At 37.9% G+C, this 20,090-nt stretch overlaps 2 protein-coding genes across 5 annotated transcripts in view; one reads left to right on the top strand and one right to left on the bottom strand.

Annotated features, from left to right (window-relative positions):
- Positions 1–20,090, top strand: part of Lrba (LPS responsive beige-like anchor protein) — a 484,014-nt gene that overhangs the window by 262,954 nt on the left and 200,970 nt on the right. For all 4 annotated transcript variants that reach the window (XM_057757319.1, XM_057757317.1, XM_057757318.1 and 1 more), the window contains exon 40: positions 332–468. In XM_057757319.1, the coding sequence (XP_057613302.1) occupies positions 332–468 (137 nt within the window). The remainder of the gene's footprint in view (positions 1–331; positions 469–20,090) is intronic.
- Positions 3,885–5,772, bottom strand: Mab21l2 (mab-21 like 2). The gene has a single exon (XM_057757321.1). The coding sequence runs from the start codon at positions 5,433–5,435 to the stop codon at positions 4,356–4,358; it is 1,080 nt and encodes a 359-aa protein (XP_057613304.1). The 5' UTR covers positions 5,436–5,772; the 3' UTR covers positions 3,885–4,355.

Here is a 20,090-nt window from a genome sequence, read left to right as displayed (position 1 = left end):
GCTGGCTTTCTAATAGAACGTGGATGGGCTTATTTAGGCATAGCCTCCGTTTTACCTAGAGATTAGACCAACATTTTACACACTCCCTGTAAGATAATTGCTTCTCAGTTTACCATTATCGTTAACTGCGTGTTATAAATCTTATCGTATGAGAATCCAGACTTTGCGTCTTCAGAGCTGGGTTTTGTAAGAATGGAATATCGAGGTATCGAGGTCAGCCATGCTGTTCTTAGAAGTAACAATTTCAAAAAGTAAATATTATTTCTGGTCAAATTTAAGTTTTTAAAAATGTCATTTCAGCTCCTATGGCCTAACCCTTTTCTCTTGGCAGGTCCTGTTAGCCTGAGCACACCAGCCCAGCTTGTGGCCCCTTCTGTTGTAGTGAGAGGCACTCTGTCTGTCACCTCCTCTGAACTGTATTTTGAGGTGGATGAAGAGGATCCCAACTTCAAGAAAATTGATCCGAAGGTGAGAAGATGAGAAGGGAAGGGGGTTTAATTTTTTTCTTATTATGGGATAGTGTATTCTACTAAGTAAGATTGGTTTTGATAAAAATCTTACAAGATTAGTTCAAAACTCTTGCTGAATTGCCTCTGCTTACTACAGGCAGTTATCATTTTTAGCTTAAGATCTTTTACCATCTAGTTAGATTATTGAAGTTCATTTAAATTCAGAAACAATTTCCACTTAATTGCATTTATCATTAGTTCTTTGAGGGAAGGGACCTTAGGGAACATTGTCTATAAATATATTCTGCCTCGAAGGACCCAGAGTGAATTAAACAACGAAACTTCAGTGAACTTGAGAGTAGAATTGTTTAGTTTAGCTCATATATTTTCTGAATATAATACAAATGTCTCATTACCTTTGTTTTGTCTCCATGGCTTCCTATTCTGTGGTGCACGCAAGCCTACTCTGCCAGTGTCTGATACCTGTTTCCCATTACCTGTGGTAGCTTTTACAAGGCACTGCATAATTTCCTATTCTTAAATGAAAATGTAATTTCCCCCTTCGGAGGTATTTTGATTACTTTTCAGACCATGGCAATTTTGTTTTACTTAGAAACATTTCTGTTTTTTAACATAGTCATAAAGCCAAACTAACATTGATTTAATGAAAGTGAGTGGTAGAATTTGTTCTGAGGAAACAATTTATTGAAAATGAACCAAATACGTGCCCCATAGAAAGAGTAGTGGTTTAAAATGGAATAATTAATTTTACTTGCTATTGTGTGTATGTACACATAATATACACACATTCTGAGTTTATTCGTTACCCTCTGTGGTTTTGGAGTCTTGTAGACTTGTTAAATCTTCATGATTTGGAAGTATTTCTAAAATACTCATAAGAAAAATGTTACAACTTTGTTGAGCTCTGCAGACAAATCATTTCTTGTCTTGATACATGTTTGGTTTGAGCACATTGTTTCCACATTGCTGCATGTATTCAGGCAGGACTTTCTGCACCGTGCTACAGGAAGGCCATGATAGACCTGGTTGCTGGAGTTAGATAATTCAGATAATCTAGTGAATAGAAAACTTAGATTCTGAAATTTTATTGCCTAAAATGTTCTGTACTTGTCTCATGCTAAATTATCTGAAAATGTTATAATTTCATTAGGAAAAGGTTAATAAAATTACTGAAACCCTTTGATTCCTGATGGCTTCAGAATTAAAGGAGACTGATTTAATTCAGAAATTTTACTATGCTTTTGAAACAAACATAGTTTAAAGTCTAAAATATGATCCAATGGTGTTTTTAAAATTAAAACCTTTGAAAAAAAAGAAAAAAAAATAAAACCTTTGTCAGCCTTGGAGATCAGATTCTTTGAAGTTATTTTCTTTTTTATGGGAAGCCATAGCTTTTAAGATTTTCTTTTATTTATGTAACATAATTAAATTAGATTTCTTTCACCGTTGCTTGTAAAATTTAAGATATTTTGGCCTAATCGTGAAATTTGTCTTATACTGCAACCTTCCTATTCTCCAGACACCAATATTCTTGGCAGTTCATATTTGAAAGTACTTCAGCCAATTACTGACAGAATCTTTGATTTTCGTATAGACATTGATGCTAAAAGAAATGTTTGTGTTGTAAATACTAACACTTTTCCTGACAATGACATCTTTAACATTAAAAATCTTTTGTAACTTGTGTTAAATAGGAAAGGAAAGGTTGATATGGGGAATTCTTTTCTTGTCAAGACTTAATAACTTTTTTGTTAACTAGTTGAAGTGCTGTTTCATGGTAGAAATAGTTTGAGTGAAAAGTCATTTTAAGACAACATTTTCACCCTCTCAGGCAAATACCATGCCGTAAGTGATTCATGTTCACCTCAAGTAGCTTTTGTTTTCTTTGAATATGTTCTCAAAATTCAGACCATTTTCCTCAGAGGATAAAATGTTTAATTATTTAAAATAATTAGTGAGTGTACTGAATTAATGAATTTGTTTTATATTTACAGAAAGACACACACACACACACACACACACACACGGCAGTATGCACATTGAAAAAGCGAAGGTAATTTCAAAGTAGGTAGGGCCTAAGCTTGTATTTCTGACACGGAATTATTTCTCTCAGGGCAGCCAGCCTACAGTTTATGCCTCTTCTGTCAAGTGGCCTGGGGCTTCAGAGCCCAGGAGTTTCCTAGGGTTCAGTAATCTTAGTCCTCCTGTTCTTAGCACCACACACCCTCCCCCACCCAAACTTTTTATCAGAAAACCACTGTTTAGAATGTTTTCATCTACATCTGCTATTTATAGATCTTTTGTAAAAATTAAAAAGTAGACTAACCTAACAAATAAAATTTCAATGTTAGGAGTAGCATTTAATATATCCTGTACTTGTACCTCACATTATCAAAGCTAAAAGAAGGTACATGTCCTTTGGACATAAAGTGAACAAACCTGTTTCTTTAGGATATTTTTAGTTCTACTAATATCTTATATTCTATATAGTATTTTATTGCATATAAAAGAAATCTTTATCAGAGCTGAAACATTGGAATGAGTCTGAGATTATTACCTGAGTAAAACAGGGAAAGGAAGGTACTTTCTTTATTTCTAAATTTTTGGAATTATTTTTAGGATATAAAATACTATCAAGACATTCTTTCTATATAAGTAGATTCAAAATAGTTATTTAAATTTTATTAAAATGATCATGTTTATTGCATTAATAAGCAAATCATTTAAAAACCAAAGTAGTATATGAATCTGAATTGTTCATATTGCCAGTTGCTAGGGGAGAGGAATAGTGCAGTCACCAGTTATTTATTTATTTATTGGTGTAGTTGATTTACTTGCTAATTTTATTTATTTTTACCGTTTGAAACTTGAAGCAAACAAAATAGTTGAAGGAAAAACATGAAATGACTTCATTATTAAAAACAGTTCAAAAACATTTCTTTTGTACTGGATTTTTAAGAACTTACAGCTTAATTTAAAAAATCCTAATTTATAATGTAGAAAAGTTTTAGAAAGGCTTTTTTAGTATTTTAAACTTTAGGATAAAAACATGTTGTTCTGTTTTCTTATTTTTAAGTATTACATATGGTTACTGTTAAGATCTACAAAACAAATTTACTTTATATTGAGTAAAATTCTTACTTTACTTTTTACCAAGGATTTTGTTGGAGATTTGTACAATTAATTCTCCAGAATATGCTGTATTTTAAACTTTGCAAATGAAAGCTCAAATGGAAGCGTCCTGCATTTAGTTCAAGCTCACATCTTGTAAGATAGAAAGTGATCTCATCTGCCTTCATTCAAGAACAACCCACAAGCAGCCAATTACGATGTAAAGTAATATTTTTATTACTGGTTTACTGGCTTCAACAAGACATTTTAGGGCCAGGGTTAGAGGTGAAAGAAGGAGGGAGGGGCACATTGACATTGGCACTGAGACACATTTCACATCAGTAAAACTTTGTAAAAAGAAATTTCACATATAGTTAAATAATTTTTTTTCACTTGGTGACAATCATTCTAGCAATCCAAAACAAGGAAGGGGTGTAAAGAAGGAAAAGAAGGGAAACTACTATACATGGATTTGAAAAATGTACCTTGGGTTTCATTTTGTGTTGTTGGCAAAGCCCGATTGCTTCTTTTGTGTGATCTTTAAGTTCACATTGTTTGGAAGGAAACGATCACTTTTGTGCAAGAATGTAAATTTTTTTTGGTTGATTTGCCCTCTTTTGTTTGCTTCTTAATTGAGGAGGTCTTCAGTCTACTCCCGTTCTTTCAGGTGATTTCCATAAAAGTTTGTGTTTTAGAGTTTTTGCCGTTGTGTGTGTGTATGTTCTGGGAGAGCATGCCCGTTTGTGTTGCTTTCCACGCAGTCCGCACAGCACTCTATAGTTTGTCCAAGCTTTTGGGATTGGTGAGGATTTCCCTGGCCAACCTCCAGGTCTGCTTGGCAGCGCTCTCCAGGGCCGAGTGGGGCTTGCCCTGGAAGAGGTCGAGATTGGGCAAAAAGTAGTGAGGGCAGCGGCGGCACTGCAGGCAGGAGATGAGCTGCAGCAGGATGCCGTTCAGACGGTCGCCCAGGCAAGCCTCGTCCCAGTCCGTTTCCCTCGGGTGTTTCTCGCACTCGTACAGCAGCAGCGTCTTCATGTGGTAGTTATTGAGCGGTTGGCCCGGCAGCTCCAAGTGGCGGTCCCGCAGCGTCTTCAGCACCGAGAGGCACTTGTTTCTACAGCCGCCCATGAGCAAGCGGTTCTCCGCCTCACCGAACTGCAGCACCCAGGCGTCGCTTTCTGCGGAGCTCTGCTTGCCAGTTAGCGAGTAGCACTCCTTGGAGAGCAAGTTGAATCCTTCAGCCTTGACCTCTGCCACCCGATTGGGGCCGGGCCAGGGGATGTGGGGCATAGGCCACTGTGCCGCGCTGCGAGGCCAGATCCCGGTGCACTTGAACGCTGGAGTGATTTGCACCACGTAGCGCTCCCTGATGCGCAACTTGACCTCACTCGTGTCGGCGATCATCTTGACCACGTCCCGGTAGCTGCACTTGTCCACCGCCTGGGCAACCAGCGTCTGGAAACGCGAGCGGATCTTGCGCGCAGAGAGGTAGCCAGATGCTGTGATGAACTCGACCCAGAGAGACATGCTCCGCTTCCGCCCATCGCTTAGTTTGAGCACCGCACAGCCTGGCAGAGATCCGTCGTCCACGAAGTTGAAGACGCCCATCTGGTTGAGGTAGAGCACCACCTCGAACTCGGTGGGTGAGATGACCTCCAGCCCCTCATAGCGGGCGTCGATCTCGCTCAGAGAGCTGATGAAGCGCGGCTCCTGCACCTCCACTTCCTTCAGCACATCCGACACTACCTTGCAGACCTCTCGGATGGTCTTGGCGATCGCTGCCTTGCGCGCCTGGCAGCGCTCGGTGTAGTATTTATTGAGCTGGTAAACCAGCTTGGCCTGAGCGGCGATCATGTTGGGGCACAGGTCCGGGCTGTACACCGGCGTCTCGCAATACGTTGAGGGATCCAAGGCTCACGCACTGGTGGTGGCCCTGCGGCTGTGGAAAGGCGGTGCGTTCCCCCTGAGGCCCCAATTTCACTCTTTCTTTCCACCTGGGCTGACCGGCTGCTGATTTAGCCGGCTGGCCTTTTCGTTTCCCTCGTTGGAAATCTTTTTTTTTCCTTTCTTGCGCAGAAAATTAGAAAGAATATGATTTTTAAAAGTATCAGCTGGCACTTTTTCACTTTCTTTTGATAAGTGAAATGAGGATAAATAAAGATGAAAAACTTATTTGTGGGAGAGATGGATGAAATGGTAAGAGAGAAAAAAATTAGGTTACCAAGAGGCTAGCCTTAGATGTCCTCACCAGCCACGATTGCTCAGATATCTGGAAATGAAGTCTTATAAGTGCCAAAGAAAATTTTAAAATAAGAGCAAAACATTCAGTGGTTCATCCTAAAATTTCTCTCTCGCTGGTAGGACGTTTTCACTCAGCGTAGGTGATGCCTTCCTTACCCTCCCCCAAGAGGAAAGTGAAGGATGTAGTTAATGCCCAGAGAGCAGCGAAGTACAGCTCAGGCCGCTGCGCACTCTGAGGTTTGCAGACGCCCCGCGGTCTCAGGTCTCAGTGTGCTGGTCTCCTCTCTTCCCAGGGGTTGTGGCGTCGCAGTTTTCCTGCTTTCCTACTGGAGGCGTTGTTTGGATTGAGTTGGTTTGTTTGTGGAGGGTTCTTCCTTTCTCTAGGTGCAAACCGCTGCAAGTTGCTTGATACTCATTTCTGTCTCGTTATTTATACTTTTGGCCCTCGCAAAATCTATTTTAGTGTGACTAAGTCCTTGCTGACGTTGTATCTTGTGCGCAGTCCTAAGGAGTCCGGGTTTTTCCTCTCCTCTGGGTTGCTTGTGCAGACTCCACTTCTCCCTCCTGTTCTCTGTCCTCTGATACCTGCCCCCCACCTCTCTCTCTCTCTCTCTCTCTCTCTCTCTCTCTCTCTCTCTCTCTCTCTCTCAGTTTATGAATGGTCTCTGGGCCATCGTGAGGGGGTGGAGCTTCAGTTCCTACAATCCCTATGCAAGCTGTCAGGGCTTTAGCCAATCCTAGAGAAAGAGAGAGAGAAGACAAGCTTGGAACCATAGCAGCCACCTCACTGCACTTGATAAGGTGGGGGGGGGGGGAGAAAAGTAAGAAAACAGGACAAGATAAAAGTCAAATGCTCACACCCGTTTTCTAGCCCCGTCTTCTTTCATCCTCCTTCTTACCAGTTGCGATGAAGAAAAGGAAAGTCTTTCTAGAAGGGCTTCTGCTCTGGCTATGGCTGGAGCAATGGCCAGAAAGTAGTGATGGAGTGCTTTCAAGTGAGATTCACTTTTGTTTTTAATTCTCTGAACATTCTGCACAAGGTGCAGACTCTAACAAACTGTCTGTGGCTTGAAGGCAGATGGAAGCAGAAAGGGGAGCTTGGGAAAGGACTTAACATTTTGATACCTATTTTTTCTGTTTTTTTTTTTTTTTTTTTTTTCCTCTAGTAAAGTCTCCCTTCTCTCTCCCTTCTCTCCCGTTGTTGCCAGGAGCTGGGGTGATTGTCGTGCCTGTGTAAAGGAGGGTATATGATGAGGGTCTATAACCGTAAATCTCTGGTTAGTAATTTCCGTATGCTACTGAAAAAAACGAACAATACAGAAATTAGTCCAAGTACATTATTCGATCGTTATTTCATAGTTAGATTCAGATATCTTTGTGCCACTGTTTTACCGTTACAAGAACTAAGCAATAACTACAGAAAATACTTGAGTTCTGAAAACAATGTAAATTATATGAGGTATACATCACTAGGTTATACTTATTAATTCAAATAAACTACTAAAATCATTTTGAATTAAATTAAAATGAAGGAAAGGAAAATTGAATCTGAATTCAAGTTTTCTTAATATTTTTGTATTGTGACCTTAATTTTGAATATATTCTCAGGCAGTACTTCTTCTGGTTTAAAGTCATGTTATTTTCATAATTGACTCTTGCTCTTAAAGGAGTTGGCTGGGCCAGAAATCCATAACTGTCCTGTTATTGATTACCCAGATGGCCTTCCTCCTCCTCTGGCATCCCACCGAAACTCATGTGTGTTCTTTAGAATTATGTATTATCCCTAGCAAGCTGTGTGACGGCCGCCTTGTAGGACTTTTGGAAGAGTAAGGTCTGTAGCAAGGTGATTGACTTGCTTCTGAGGTTTTATCTTTGAATTTAAGATGGCAGGATTCTCATTCGTTTTAATACACGCAGGTAGTTAGGACTGTTTTTAATTGGATTTGGCTGATATTTCAGGTGTGGCTTATGTGCTTGGAAAAAATGAAATCTTTAGCTTTTTTTCTTTCTTTTTTTTTTCTTGCCAAACCTTGTGTGTGGCTTTTGTAAAAGCCCCCCATAGGAAAGCTTGACTTGTGTTTTTGAAACCCAACCAGAACTCAGTTGCTACCTGGAAAGCTAATTTCTCTTTCTGCTTGGCATGAAGCACTTGGATCTCTACCCCTTCATACGTTCTTAGTCTTTGGTGTGTCCGGATGGCTGGAGATTCGGCTGGCTCCTTTCTAAAGAAAATTTGGCCTTTTCTTTTTAAAATCAAGCGGGATTTATTGCTTAGGGACTGTCTTCAGTAACGAGGTATTGGGAAAAACCTTGGAAAGTAAGCATTAGCAAGCCTCTGAGACAGTAGTTTCAGTGGAGGTCCTAGGACTAATAGCTGTACTGGGCAACCCGCTGCAGCTTTCCCGCTGGTCAGAAAATCTGCTGCTGCTGCTGCTGGACCGAGCCAGTGCCCGGCAACCAGCGCTTTCTGCAGTCCGGGCCCTGGAGGCATTATTGGCCAGAGGGCTGCACTCCCATGGGGTGTGTGACCATAGTGAGAAGCTTGAAACAAGTCCCTCATGCAGCGCGGGGCGGAGACTGATGGTAAGGCTCCGGTGCAGAGTTCCTCCACATCCTCCAGGGGCCAGGTCTACAGCGTGCACATGGCCAAAGATGCCTGTGAGAGCCAGTGCAAGCCCTTGGTGCCGCTGACCCAGCTCTGCTTGCCAAATCTTCGAGCTAAGGGACACGCACACCCACTGTATTCCTCTCTTCCAACCTGAGCAAGCTTCCTCACACCCTGCACCCTTTTCTACAGTTTCTCCACTTCTACCTAGAGGCGAAGAATGATAAAACGTTACAAATGTTTTGATTTAAAAACAATTCATTACCAATTTACCCTGTCTAAGGTAGATGCTCTAGTAAATAATAAATCAGTTAAACAAAGGCGACTTTAATTTATCGCTGTGGTGCTAATTAGAAACATCATTCGAGCAATAAACTTAAACACTTCCAGCAAACACTGCCCCCTCCCCCCTAGCTCTTTCCACTGCCTTGGCGGAAAGCTGCTTCTGCTGTTTGTGGCTCTTCTCCCTGGTTGAATAATTGAAGGGGGAAACGGTATCTGAGGAGGCTATAATTGAAGAGCCCCTGTCACCTCTGCTTTTATGTATGTTGGTATAGAAGTCCATCAGCAGCTCCTTGATGGTGTATTAAAACGAAATGGCAGCTCCTTCTGCAGAAGATACGGTGTTCTATTAAGGAAACCGAGAGAGAAAGAAGCTCTAGAGGCTAAAAGCCACTTCAAGTCTTCAGACCGATTGATCTGTATTCTCTTGTTATAATCCGTCTCATCATACTTGAGTTAATGAGGCAAAGGAGGGGGAGCAAAATCTGATGGTCCTTGACAAATTCATTAGGGAGACTGCAGGACATTTTATTTGACTGTTAAACATCTTGTTTGTTTGGTTTAGGCAGTGCCAATATCAGCCTCTGCCCAGAACTGTGGCGCAGGGCTGGCTGACTGCAAGACATTCCTGAAAGGAAGGAGGGCATGGAGGGTGGGTTTCCCCCTTTGGATTGTGGGTAATGCAGAACCTTCAGACTTCTCTGGGCATAATAACATTTCTTATCATTACAGTTGGAACATCTAGAAATGTACTGAGGTGGGTATACTTTTAGTAACTATAAAATATGGACATGTTTAAAACATTAGTTCCTGTTCCTTTGAAAATCGAGTCTGGTTAGAGCAGTCACTCTACTATTTTCTGTGATGTGAGAATGTTTGAGGTCTAGCAGCCAGATTACTTCTCTTTGTACCCTGGTTTTACTTGATCATAATTAAATAAACTTGTGGCGATTAATTGTATATCTTCCTTCATCAAAACCAATGTGAGCGCTAATGTGGAATTTAAGAAGCTACCTACTTATACAGGTTATTTGAAAGATTACTGTATTAAACCTGAGGGATATTTTACAGTTCCAGTTAGAATCAGGACCTGGAATGGAGGTGCTAAAATCAGGACCTGCTAAAATCAGGAGGAGGGCCTACAGAGCGGCTGAAAATTCTTCTAGTTGAAAAATAACAGGCAGTTAGGCTAGAGTATTAACCTTATTAGTTCATCCTAAACAATATTGAACTTGGATTTGTTTTTCAAATTTTCTTGAAAAGTAGTGAATAACCCGATTATGAAACTTTCTTGCCTAGAGAATTCAGTTATGTTTTTTGTTAGCATTGACTTAGACCCAGCTTAAGTGCTTTGAAAAAGCACCCTGCCTTCCATTTAGGGGCAAACAGTCTGGGAAGAAAAAGCAAGCCAATGCCCTTTGCCTGTCATTTCATACATCCCTGCATGGCCTGGGAGGCCTGCTGCTGCAGGGGTGTGTGGATGGGGACTCTGATGCAGCAGCCGCCACATTTTCCTCAGAAGCAGAGCTAGCTTCTGTGTGCCTGACAGTCCTAATCCTGTTTACGTTTGCACTGAGCACAGGATCCCTAAACTGTTTTGTTCTGTGCTGATCTTTCCTTAGAGATACGTTTACTGGATTAAACTTCAGTGCAGTTTTTACTTTAACAGATTAGTGAGATTTAAAAGGTATCTATTTTATGGTGTATAGAAATAGTATAGTGGAGTCTAACTATCTTTACAAGGATACACAGGTTTTGTATGATAAGATCTCGACTTCCTGAAAGCATTTTAGAAACATTCAGGAAATAATTAAATTATTCTCTTTTAAAAAGTCTCTGAAGTGCTTATACTTTGCAGAATGCAGAGGCCTCTGTTTTTCTGTTTGCATATGTTCTTAGCCCCTATCTAGTGCCCATGTGGTGACCGGAGTGTTAGTCTTTATATATTAAGTTAATTGATGTCATTATAAAAAATAATACTTGATTTTTGGAAAACAAATCTCTAATATTGTACTCAAAATATAATTTTGGAAATAAAAATTATTCTGTGATTTTAAAAACTACTAGTAAAGGCTGGAAAGAAAGTAAATTACCCAGACGTGGTTTGTTTGTGTGCTGGTTTCGATGGAATTTTGTAGAAATAACTAAATTTAAATATATGAGAGAAATTCCAACAATCATGGATATTGTACTATATGCAGGTTTTATTTATTTTTTTTACTATTATCTGTCATTTTCTATCAATCACTGATGTGACTTTCCAAAACTCTGAAGTTTTCCACAGAATGTTTCTAAGGTTTGATAATTATTAATCTGGAATTAATTTGTAATAACCAATTATTGAATATTTTCTTTGACTACTTCATTTTTTTGTTTAATTATTTTAAATGGCCAAGCATGCTGTTAAATACTTCATTCTGTTTTACAAAATAGCTTCAAAACGACAGAAAATCCTTGTCTCCTCTTTGATTTGTAGCCCAAGAGTATTTGTTCGCATTTAAATAGTTTGAACTTAAGATAATGTTATGTCAGGTAAAGTGATGGCTTTGACTTTGCACAGCAAACCTTTCGAATGGTACTGAAAAAACACAGCAGTTTTATGTGCTTTTTATAGGTGTTGTTTGGTGGACACACTGAGTTTTTAAAATTACCTTCCATAACACTGCTAACACTTCCATATTACTGTGGTATTTGATTAAATTAAAACTAGTACATTTATAACCCTGGCATCATTGAGTAAGATGAGAAGGTTGAAAATATAATATATCTGTTAAGTTTCTCTCCCAAGTTTAACAATATGAGTTCAAATGAGTACCACATTAAAGTATACATAATTTGATTTCCCTGAGACATACAAGACTAACGTAAGGAACTTCTGCGTGGCAAATGGAGATAGCCGGTAGCCTGGCGGAAAGCTAACACGTTAGGAGAGCTGGGGAGTGAAGCCTGGGAACAGAAGCAAACTTTGCAAGTATTTGAGCTTTACTGCATTCTTATCTGTGTTATCTATGGTTTTGCCATTATTACCAAAAAATCATTAGCTTTTTGGTTATTTCATTCTTTAATTTCCATAAAAATAAGTATTTTTTTCTGAAAAGTTGGATAAGTTTCTTTCCATTACTACCTTCTTCCTTTCCTTATTTAAATAAAAATTTCAAGTAATTTAAACTTACTAATGTTCTGTGAGTCAAATATTAAAATTTACCTGCCAAATGGATTTGGCTTTACTTTTGATTTTTACTATTCATCTGAGAGAAAAGAATTCAGGTAGCAGAGCCAAATCTTAACCATTAATGACTGAGCATGTATTATATGGATTGCTCCTTGGGTCTCTTCTTCCTAAGGAACTGCATTTACCTGGGATTTAATGTCACTTTCAGAAGATGAACAGTAAGCCAGAAGTAATCAATACTGAATTTATTGGTAAAGAAAACAGGATTTTATGGACTAAAGGTGTGATGTTTATATGAAAATACACCTTTTTATACATAGTGTATTTCTTGGAATCTTGATGCTATTATTCCATTTCTTTCATCTCTTATGCTTAGTAACAGATGTGAATGGAAAGAGAATGAGAGTAGTGATGCAGATTTTGGCAGTACTGAAGTATACTAAATTCAAAATATAAGACTTGAGAGTTTGCTCCATGTTTTTCTTGGGTTGTATGTGATATTTTTGAGGACCCATTTTTGAATTACCAGATAAGCATATCATATGAATACATTTTTATTGCGTTTTAAGAAAACTAGCCAGGGGCCTGGAGAGATGGCTCAGCAGTTAAGAGCACTGGCTGCTTTTCCAGAGGACCTGGGTTCAATTCCCAGCACCCACAATGGCAGCTCACAACTGTCCGTAACTCCACTTCCAGGCGATCTGACACCTATACAGCAATGAACATAAAATAAAGTTAAATAAATTATTTTTAAAAAAGAAGGAAAACCAGCCAGTTTATGCTCTTTATTGACAATCAGTGTCCTTACAGTACTCCATCTGTATTATAGTGTTATAGCCGACTAATATCCCCCTCAGACAGCAGAACATTTTTTATGAATGTTCTATTTTAATAATGGTAAAAGTTCAGATGTTTGAACTTAAAGATAATATGCAGAGAGGATGATTTCTTGGAGTGGCTAAACAACAACAGAAAATCCTAAGGTATCTGTATAATAGAAATGAAATAACATTTGATGATCCAAGGAATAAAAAACTTTTTTCCTACAACTATGTAAAATATTGTGAGGATTAAAAAAAAATAGCTGCTTTGGCCTGTGGATATCAAGTTCTAGCCCTCTGTTTCTTCTCTGATTTTCCCATCCTATCTTCTGTTATCCTAAAGAGCCATTCTCTTATTTTGTAACTTGTTTTGTCTGTAGACAAAATCCAAGTTAGTAGTTTAAATCAGTGTAGATAAAGTCGAAAATCTTTGATCTGTGGCTCTGACTGTTTCTAAGTGATTTGCTTGCTGGGAGCAGACACTGTCCATGCCCTTTCACTTTGCTATCAGCTAGGTGCACACAGAGGACCCGCAAGGCTACCAGATGCATAGTTAATCATCAGCGAGGTCAGCAAGGTTCTCACTGTTCTCCGCTGGGTCCTCAATCCCAAAGTTATTTGTCTACGGCACCTTTTTGTTAAATGCTCCAAAATTTTTCAGTATTTTCTGAAAACTAGCCCAAACTTTTGGTAAATAATGAATGATACAAATAGTTCTTTTTTTTTAATTGTGAAAGGTTGTTACTGTACAGAACCTACTGGGATACTTAAAATAAAGGCATACTCTTGTGAGTGTCAATAGAGAGGATCCATTTGAGGAACAAAAGCTACCAGGGCGGCTTAATCAAGTCACAATCTAAAAGGTGAATTTTAAGACGGGGCCGCAGTGTTTTCCTCAAGCCTACCTCAGACTTGCATTCACGTCCTAGGTGCTGAAATGCAGGTATGTAGACTAAAATAAACTGTTTTCAGCCCTGAAACAGGGGCTTGAATTAAGTGATCTTTTGTATCTGTCTGTCCTAACAACGAATAATACAACAGTTGCTGTTGAACTTGATGAGTATGTTTTAACCAGAATAATTTCCGTGAAATTTTTGCCTTTCGGTGTTGCTCTGGCACAGGATTATGAACGTTTTTAATGAGAAAAAACCATAGGTAATTACAGCTATTTCAGACCATTATAGAGAAAACACATTCTAGATTGCAGATAGTTGGGAAACACAACAAAAGAACAACTTGAGAGAAATTTTAGGAGTGCTGTTTATAAAAAATTGGACCATCAAAATGAAACATGATGTGTATTCTTATAAAGATATGCATTTAAAGGTGTGAACAAGGCTGACAGATACTTTTTCTTTCCTAAATAATGAATGAATTCAAGAGTTACATATTTTCATGAAGATTGCTGTTTTATAAATATTCATTTTTGAGGCCAAATGATTTCAAGTCTACAATTAATTTTAAAATGTGTCTTCTTAAAGAAATGACATGACTCTACGAAGCTATTATTTTCTAAGTCCATAATTCATTAAAATGTGCATCCCAGCTGAGGTGTGATTCTCACATGTGTGTGTCCCCAAGGAGGGAATTTTTAGGCTTTCCCATGCTCTTTGCTTGTTTTCATCAGAAGATTTGACAGGCATAAATGTGTTAACATCTTTGATTTTTACAGATGTTCCTAGTTTTCTCTCAAACTGTAAAAGATGCTATATCAGAGAATCATGGTAGGAAATACTTTCAACACTTCCTTTCACATATGCAATTCCTTGCTTGTCTAAGCTTGGATATTTTTTTAGGGAGAGAAGTGATGCAAGAAAAAAAGTAGGTTGTGATCCAGTTGTGTTGTGAGTTCTCTCTGATACAGCTTTTGAATGAGCGAAGCTGAGTACTTCAGTTTTGTGCTAAGTTCATTGGAAGTCCTTCGTCTGTGCATTTAGCAGTGCCATGTGGCCACCAGGAGAGTTGTTGATGGGCACTCTGTGGGTTTGCAAAGTGCAAACCTAAAAGACCAAGAGATGAGAAATGCATTGCTATTTGTGAATTTATGTTTTATCTCACTTCACTTGAAAATTTATGAGTAGTGTGACTTAAGGGTGCTGGAGTTGTGTGTTCCAGGGCTTGCCCCCACTGATAACACCCTTGTTGGCGTGAAAGTGCAATGCAAATTATGACAGTTACAACCTTCTGTTTTGTTTAACCTGTCAGTAGATTTCCTGGCTCAGTGCTGAGGGCAATGGTGTGTTCAGCTAGTCCATATTCACCTAAACTTAAAAGGTCAGGTTTCTACAGGCAAGCCTAGTCAAAGCCTAATTGATGAGGAGGACAGGGAGACAGAATTTACTGTTCTGTTGGCTAGTTTCATATCGTTAGGTTGTCCTGAAAGCATCAGGCAGTCACAGCCCCTTTCATGTAAGTGCTGACCCTAGACAGGAGCTGACAATCAAAGGAGGCAGCCACAGGAACCAGTGCAAGTAGGCTATTGATTTTTCAGTTAGGTCTAAGTAGTTTGTAGTATGGGTAATGGGTGACAGAGGCAGGTATGTCATTATCAATGAGCCCCGGAACAGTAGCGACAACCCTCCCTCATATTTCCTTCAGCACTGACAGTATGCATCCAGAGTCGGTCAATAAATCGCCCAACCCTTAACTGACAAGTGACTGGGAGGTTTAGGTTGAGGAATGGATGTTACAGAGCTAAACTTCTCCTCACGAACATGTATAAGACCTGGCAATGGAAGAAGCAGTTACAATACTGAAACATTCTGAAGTTTTGATTTGGATGTGTCTGTGCAACTCTGAAAATCAGCACTTGGTTTTAATAACTTTCAGTATCAGATCATATATGCTTCATAAAGATAGAAATGACCCAATTGTTTCTAAGGGTAATCTAAAAAGATATTTAAGTTAGGTTATATAGTTTTATTTTGACTAGACTAGCATTTTATTTATTCTTTGGTGATTGTTCTATCACCAAATTTAATTAATTAAAAATTATGTTTCCAAATACATTAAAATTTCTAATCTCTAAAAGTTTTAACTACAAACCAGTCATAAATGGGGGTGAGGGAGGGAAGACTTGAACCTTTGCAAATGTAGTTCAGTGGTTGTTATTTGACTTTAAAGGTTTTTTTTTATTTTTTTTTACAATAAAACAATAAGGATAGAGGGATCATTCAACTGCTAAAGTTTGATGAGTTATGATTACTTCTGAACTTTGTTTTAAAACATTTCATGTAGATATTTACATTTAAAGAAGATACAATTTATATTTATGTGACCCCAAGTATGTAACAACTTTTGACTAAATCTAGAGTTATTCTAATTTTGAGATATTTTACCAATCTGTTTTGTTTCAGTATTTAAGTAAAATAAAAGAATATAATATTTATAGCTTGGAGTTGGGGTTGTTCCATGATCTTTGCAAATTATCACATGTTTACATTTTCTACAAACTTTAAACAAATTGAAATAAGACAGAAAAGTAAATGTTTTTTTAAACTTCCTTAAATAACTTATCGTTATGATATCTTGTTTAACACTGTGACATTCTGCAGACCCAAGTTTAATCTGTAGCATCATCTCGCTGTGGAGCACCCTGCATGGCCACATGAATCACTTCCTCATGTCCCCTGCAAACTACAAATCCCTTTTAAAGAAAGCACTAACCAGCAAGTTAAGACAAAGCAAAGGTATTGGTACTTAACAGTATTTTCTTAAGGTTATAGTTACATGTCTGTGTGAGCATTCTATTCTGTCTTATTTTTAAGATACAGGGAACAAAAACTGAATTTACAGGAGATGGTTACTAGACATGTTTTAAGAAGCTTTAGGATCCTTTGACTAATATTCGTGAAAGTGTCAATCATATCCCTAAATTAATGTTAACCATCTTTTTGGGCTTCTAGGTTCTTAATGCAGGATTCCTTTTAGTCTCATTGCTTTTCTTCTGCTGTTTACAAATCATTGAATTAGTCTTTATTTTCCTGCTGGCTTAGGTGAAAAGACTTAGCCAAATACCTTAGAATTTCTCTGTTATTCACTATACTAGAGATAGAACTTCTTGTACTACATTTGTAACCTTCTTGAAAAATTGTTTTTTTTTTTTTTTAAGAATGAAAAAAAAAAGGTACGGAAAGGGAACAAATTAAATTTTCATGAAAGAAAATCCTAATCAGCAGTGACAGAGTAAGAGAAAGATGATTGCCACTTGGTCATTGTGGAGAGGCACTTAGATTTGGTGTCAGTGCTTCTGTTAATGATGACTAATGTCTTTCTTGGAGCAAGTGCATGCTCAAACATACTGCTGCAGCCTGGGGAGAGAGCGGGCTCAGCCATAGACACCATTACAGCAAGGCTTTAGGTGTCCAAAAACAAAGACTTCTTAAATACAAACATACTGGCCTCTCATTATAATGAAGAAATGCAGACGTGATTCTAAGGTATTTAACCACAATTGCAAACTGTTTTATACAGTACCAAAGGATTGTCTTTAGGTTAAAATACTCCTGAATTTGTCACTGAAAGAATGACACGTATCCCTTGCACAGGATCACAGACCTTAAGAAAATTTTGAAAAGAAACAGTTTTTTTTTTTCATATCATATTATTGTATCCTGAGCAAATGCTCTGTAGTTAATAAAGAGGGATGTGTGACTCAGAAAACCTTTTTAGATCTTTGAATCCTAAATATATTGCTTACAAAAGGAAGATGGCATGTGTTATTTCTTCAGTTGCTCTCCAAAGTGTAAGACCTTTTAGAAGGACATTTGCAATGCTTGTCATATTATTTCATATACATCTTATTGGCCTGACACGTCTCAAGAACCATGAGAACACAGATGTCATTGCATTCAGACAACACTAATTACTCTGGGATTTTTGCAGCCTCAGTGCCTGCCTGTAACTGTCGATTATGATTGCTCATGCATCCTATACTGGGAACACTTTTCACATGAAGATGGTGAGACAGGCCTTTTAGTCCCCTATTGTTCTTCAAAAGAAATTGGAAGGGAAAAATTCCTGACACATCGGTTTTACTCAGTAATTTACATTTGAACCATGTTTTGGCAATATTTTCATTTCTAGAGTGAGCATGTTATACATTAGTATGCTATGAAATCTATTATCTGTGTCCTTTAACCTTTAGCAGTTTTCTACATTACTCTGTCTTCAACCTTCATAGGAAATTTCTTTATGTAGCATGCAGTTTGAGAGAAACGCTAATTGTGGTATGAGTCTTTTAGAAGTGACAGTGTAAAACAATAAATATGCGTGATGTGTTCTTCTGGTGTACAATTTAATGTTTAATGAGAAGCAAAGACAGTCTCGATTTAGATAAGTGCAATCAGCCCCATGCTTTTAACACAGGTCAGTTCTTTTCTTTGTTTAATTTCTGCTACAACATTCTGAATTTTATTTGATGATTCATATTGCTTAGGTGATTTTGTAATGCCAGAGGTCAAATAGTGGTCAGATTAGGGCCCTGGCTATTAAATGTGAAGGCCAAATACATGTTTTGATAAAAGGCATAATCTGTGTTAATTACCGATTGGAAAAATAAAAAGCTCTGATAATGTAACTTCACATGCTGATGAAGCAGAATTGAAGCAGCTTGATCAGAGATGTATGATGGGGTAAAACTGCAGTCTCTGCTGTACAGTTACAGTAATTATGACTAATGAACCATCCAGTCTGGATGAAATGGCATGCCCATAGGGACTGTGCCCAATCAGTCGTGTCTCATGCAGGCTGCACAAACCATGGATGGCCTTCCATGTTCTGTACTGGAAGAGGTATGCTCTTGCTTATTAATACCACTTTCTTAGACATTTTAAGATGATTGGAAACTATCTTAATTTGTTAAATATAGACTATAGTTCTTTCCCTTCCCCTATGTATTTAAATATATATTATTTGCTCTGCATTGCCTCTTTTCTTAAGCACAAAACTACTATTCCATTGATATTTGTGGCTATTTGACTGACCTGTTTTTTTTATTACTTATGGAGAGTCCCCCTTTTTTATATCTGTTTGTTTTTGTTAGAGCATAGTATTCACTGACCAAATCTTGGCAAAATGCTCCTGAAATAATAATAACATATATGAACATTCTTCACATTGTAGATCCCGTAATAAGTGTCTTGCATGCAATTTATAAATTTTCACACTCACTCCGAGTTAAGTATTAGGTTATCATCACTGTGCAGGTAAAGAACCTGAGCTGTGGGAAGATTGTGTGATTTGCCCAAGATCACATACTTTAGATCTACGATTGCTTTGTTGATGCTAATTATATTTTTTTTGATCCATATATACTTCAGATTTATCTTCTTTTTTTTCTAGCTATCTCTCATTTTGTTCTTTTTGATATCTGACAGAACTTTGGGAAAATTTAAAACTGAGAACTCATGTATAAATATAGAATTTCATTGAACATGTCCTTAGCGAATAGGAATTCAAGGTGAAGTTTATTAATGTGTGCCTTTAACAAAAGTATGTATCTAAAATGTAATAATGTAATTTATGCAAAATGTGACACAGTCTTCAAACTTTAACCTATAATAAAAAACAACTTGCATAGTTACAAGAAATTAAGTAGTGCTGGTAAAATAAGCTTGGTTGGTTTTCATCTGGGGTTATATACACTAAAGATTATCTCACTGAACTAGGATTCAAGTATTTGTATTGACCTGAGGACTCCATCTACTACTTGCTAGGTAGTAGGATGTCATAGAGATTTTGAGACAGTAATGGAGAGAAAAAACAAAAGAGAGGAGCAGTAAAGATGTCTCCGAGGCCAGGTTCAATTCCCAGCACATACACAGTGGCTCACAAGTGCCTGTGACTCCAGTTCCAGGGTATCTAATTCCCTCTTTTGGCCCCAGTGGGCACCTGGGACACTTTTGGTGCACAAACGTACATGCATGCTAAAACCCCATACATGTAAAATGATAACAATAATTTTAAGATAAAAAGAGAAATATTTGAGTGACCCATCAGTAGTTTAAATTGTTGTGCAGAATTCATGCTTATGCAATGTTTCACTTTATAGAGTTTTACTTAGGAGAATTTAATAAAGTTAGACTCGTGTTTTACTGGTCCCCACCCCGAAGTCTCTGTCTTTCCTTGGAGCTGTCATAGGTCCCCACAAACTGTTATTTTTGCTGTTTTAGGTGTCATTATCTCAACCCTTCTACGCTGTATGTTTTCATTTTTGTTGTCTCATTTATCACAGTGTGTATTCTTTTCCTTTTATTATGTTTTGAATATGAAAAGTTAATGGAAGGCAGGTATTTTATTTACTTAGTAGCACTTCAAAACTAAGTGCATTGCACTTAATAAATGTTTATAGACCAGTTGATAATTGTGATGCCCTTTTCAAGAAATCT

Source organism: Chionomys nivalis, chromosome 24, assembly GCF_950005125.1.
Source record: "Chionomys nivalis chromosome 24, mChiNiv1.1, whole genome shotgun sequence".
In the NCBI taxonomy this organism is placed as follows: domain Eukaryota; kingdom Metazoa; phylum Chordata; class Mammalia; order Rodentia; family Cricetidae; genus Chionomys; species Chionomys nivalis.
This window is presented reverse-complemented; position numbering and strand designations above follow the sequence as displayed.

Coding starts and splice junctions, on each gene's coding strand:
- Mab21l2 (XM_057757321.1), bottom strand. CDS start 5,435: ATGATCGCCGCTCAGGCCAAGCTGGTTTACCAGCTCAATAAATACTAC.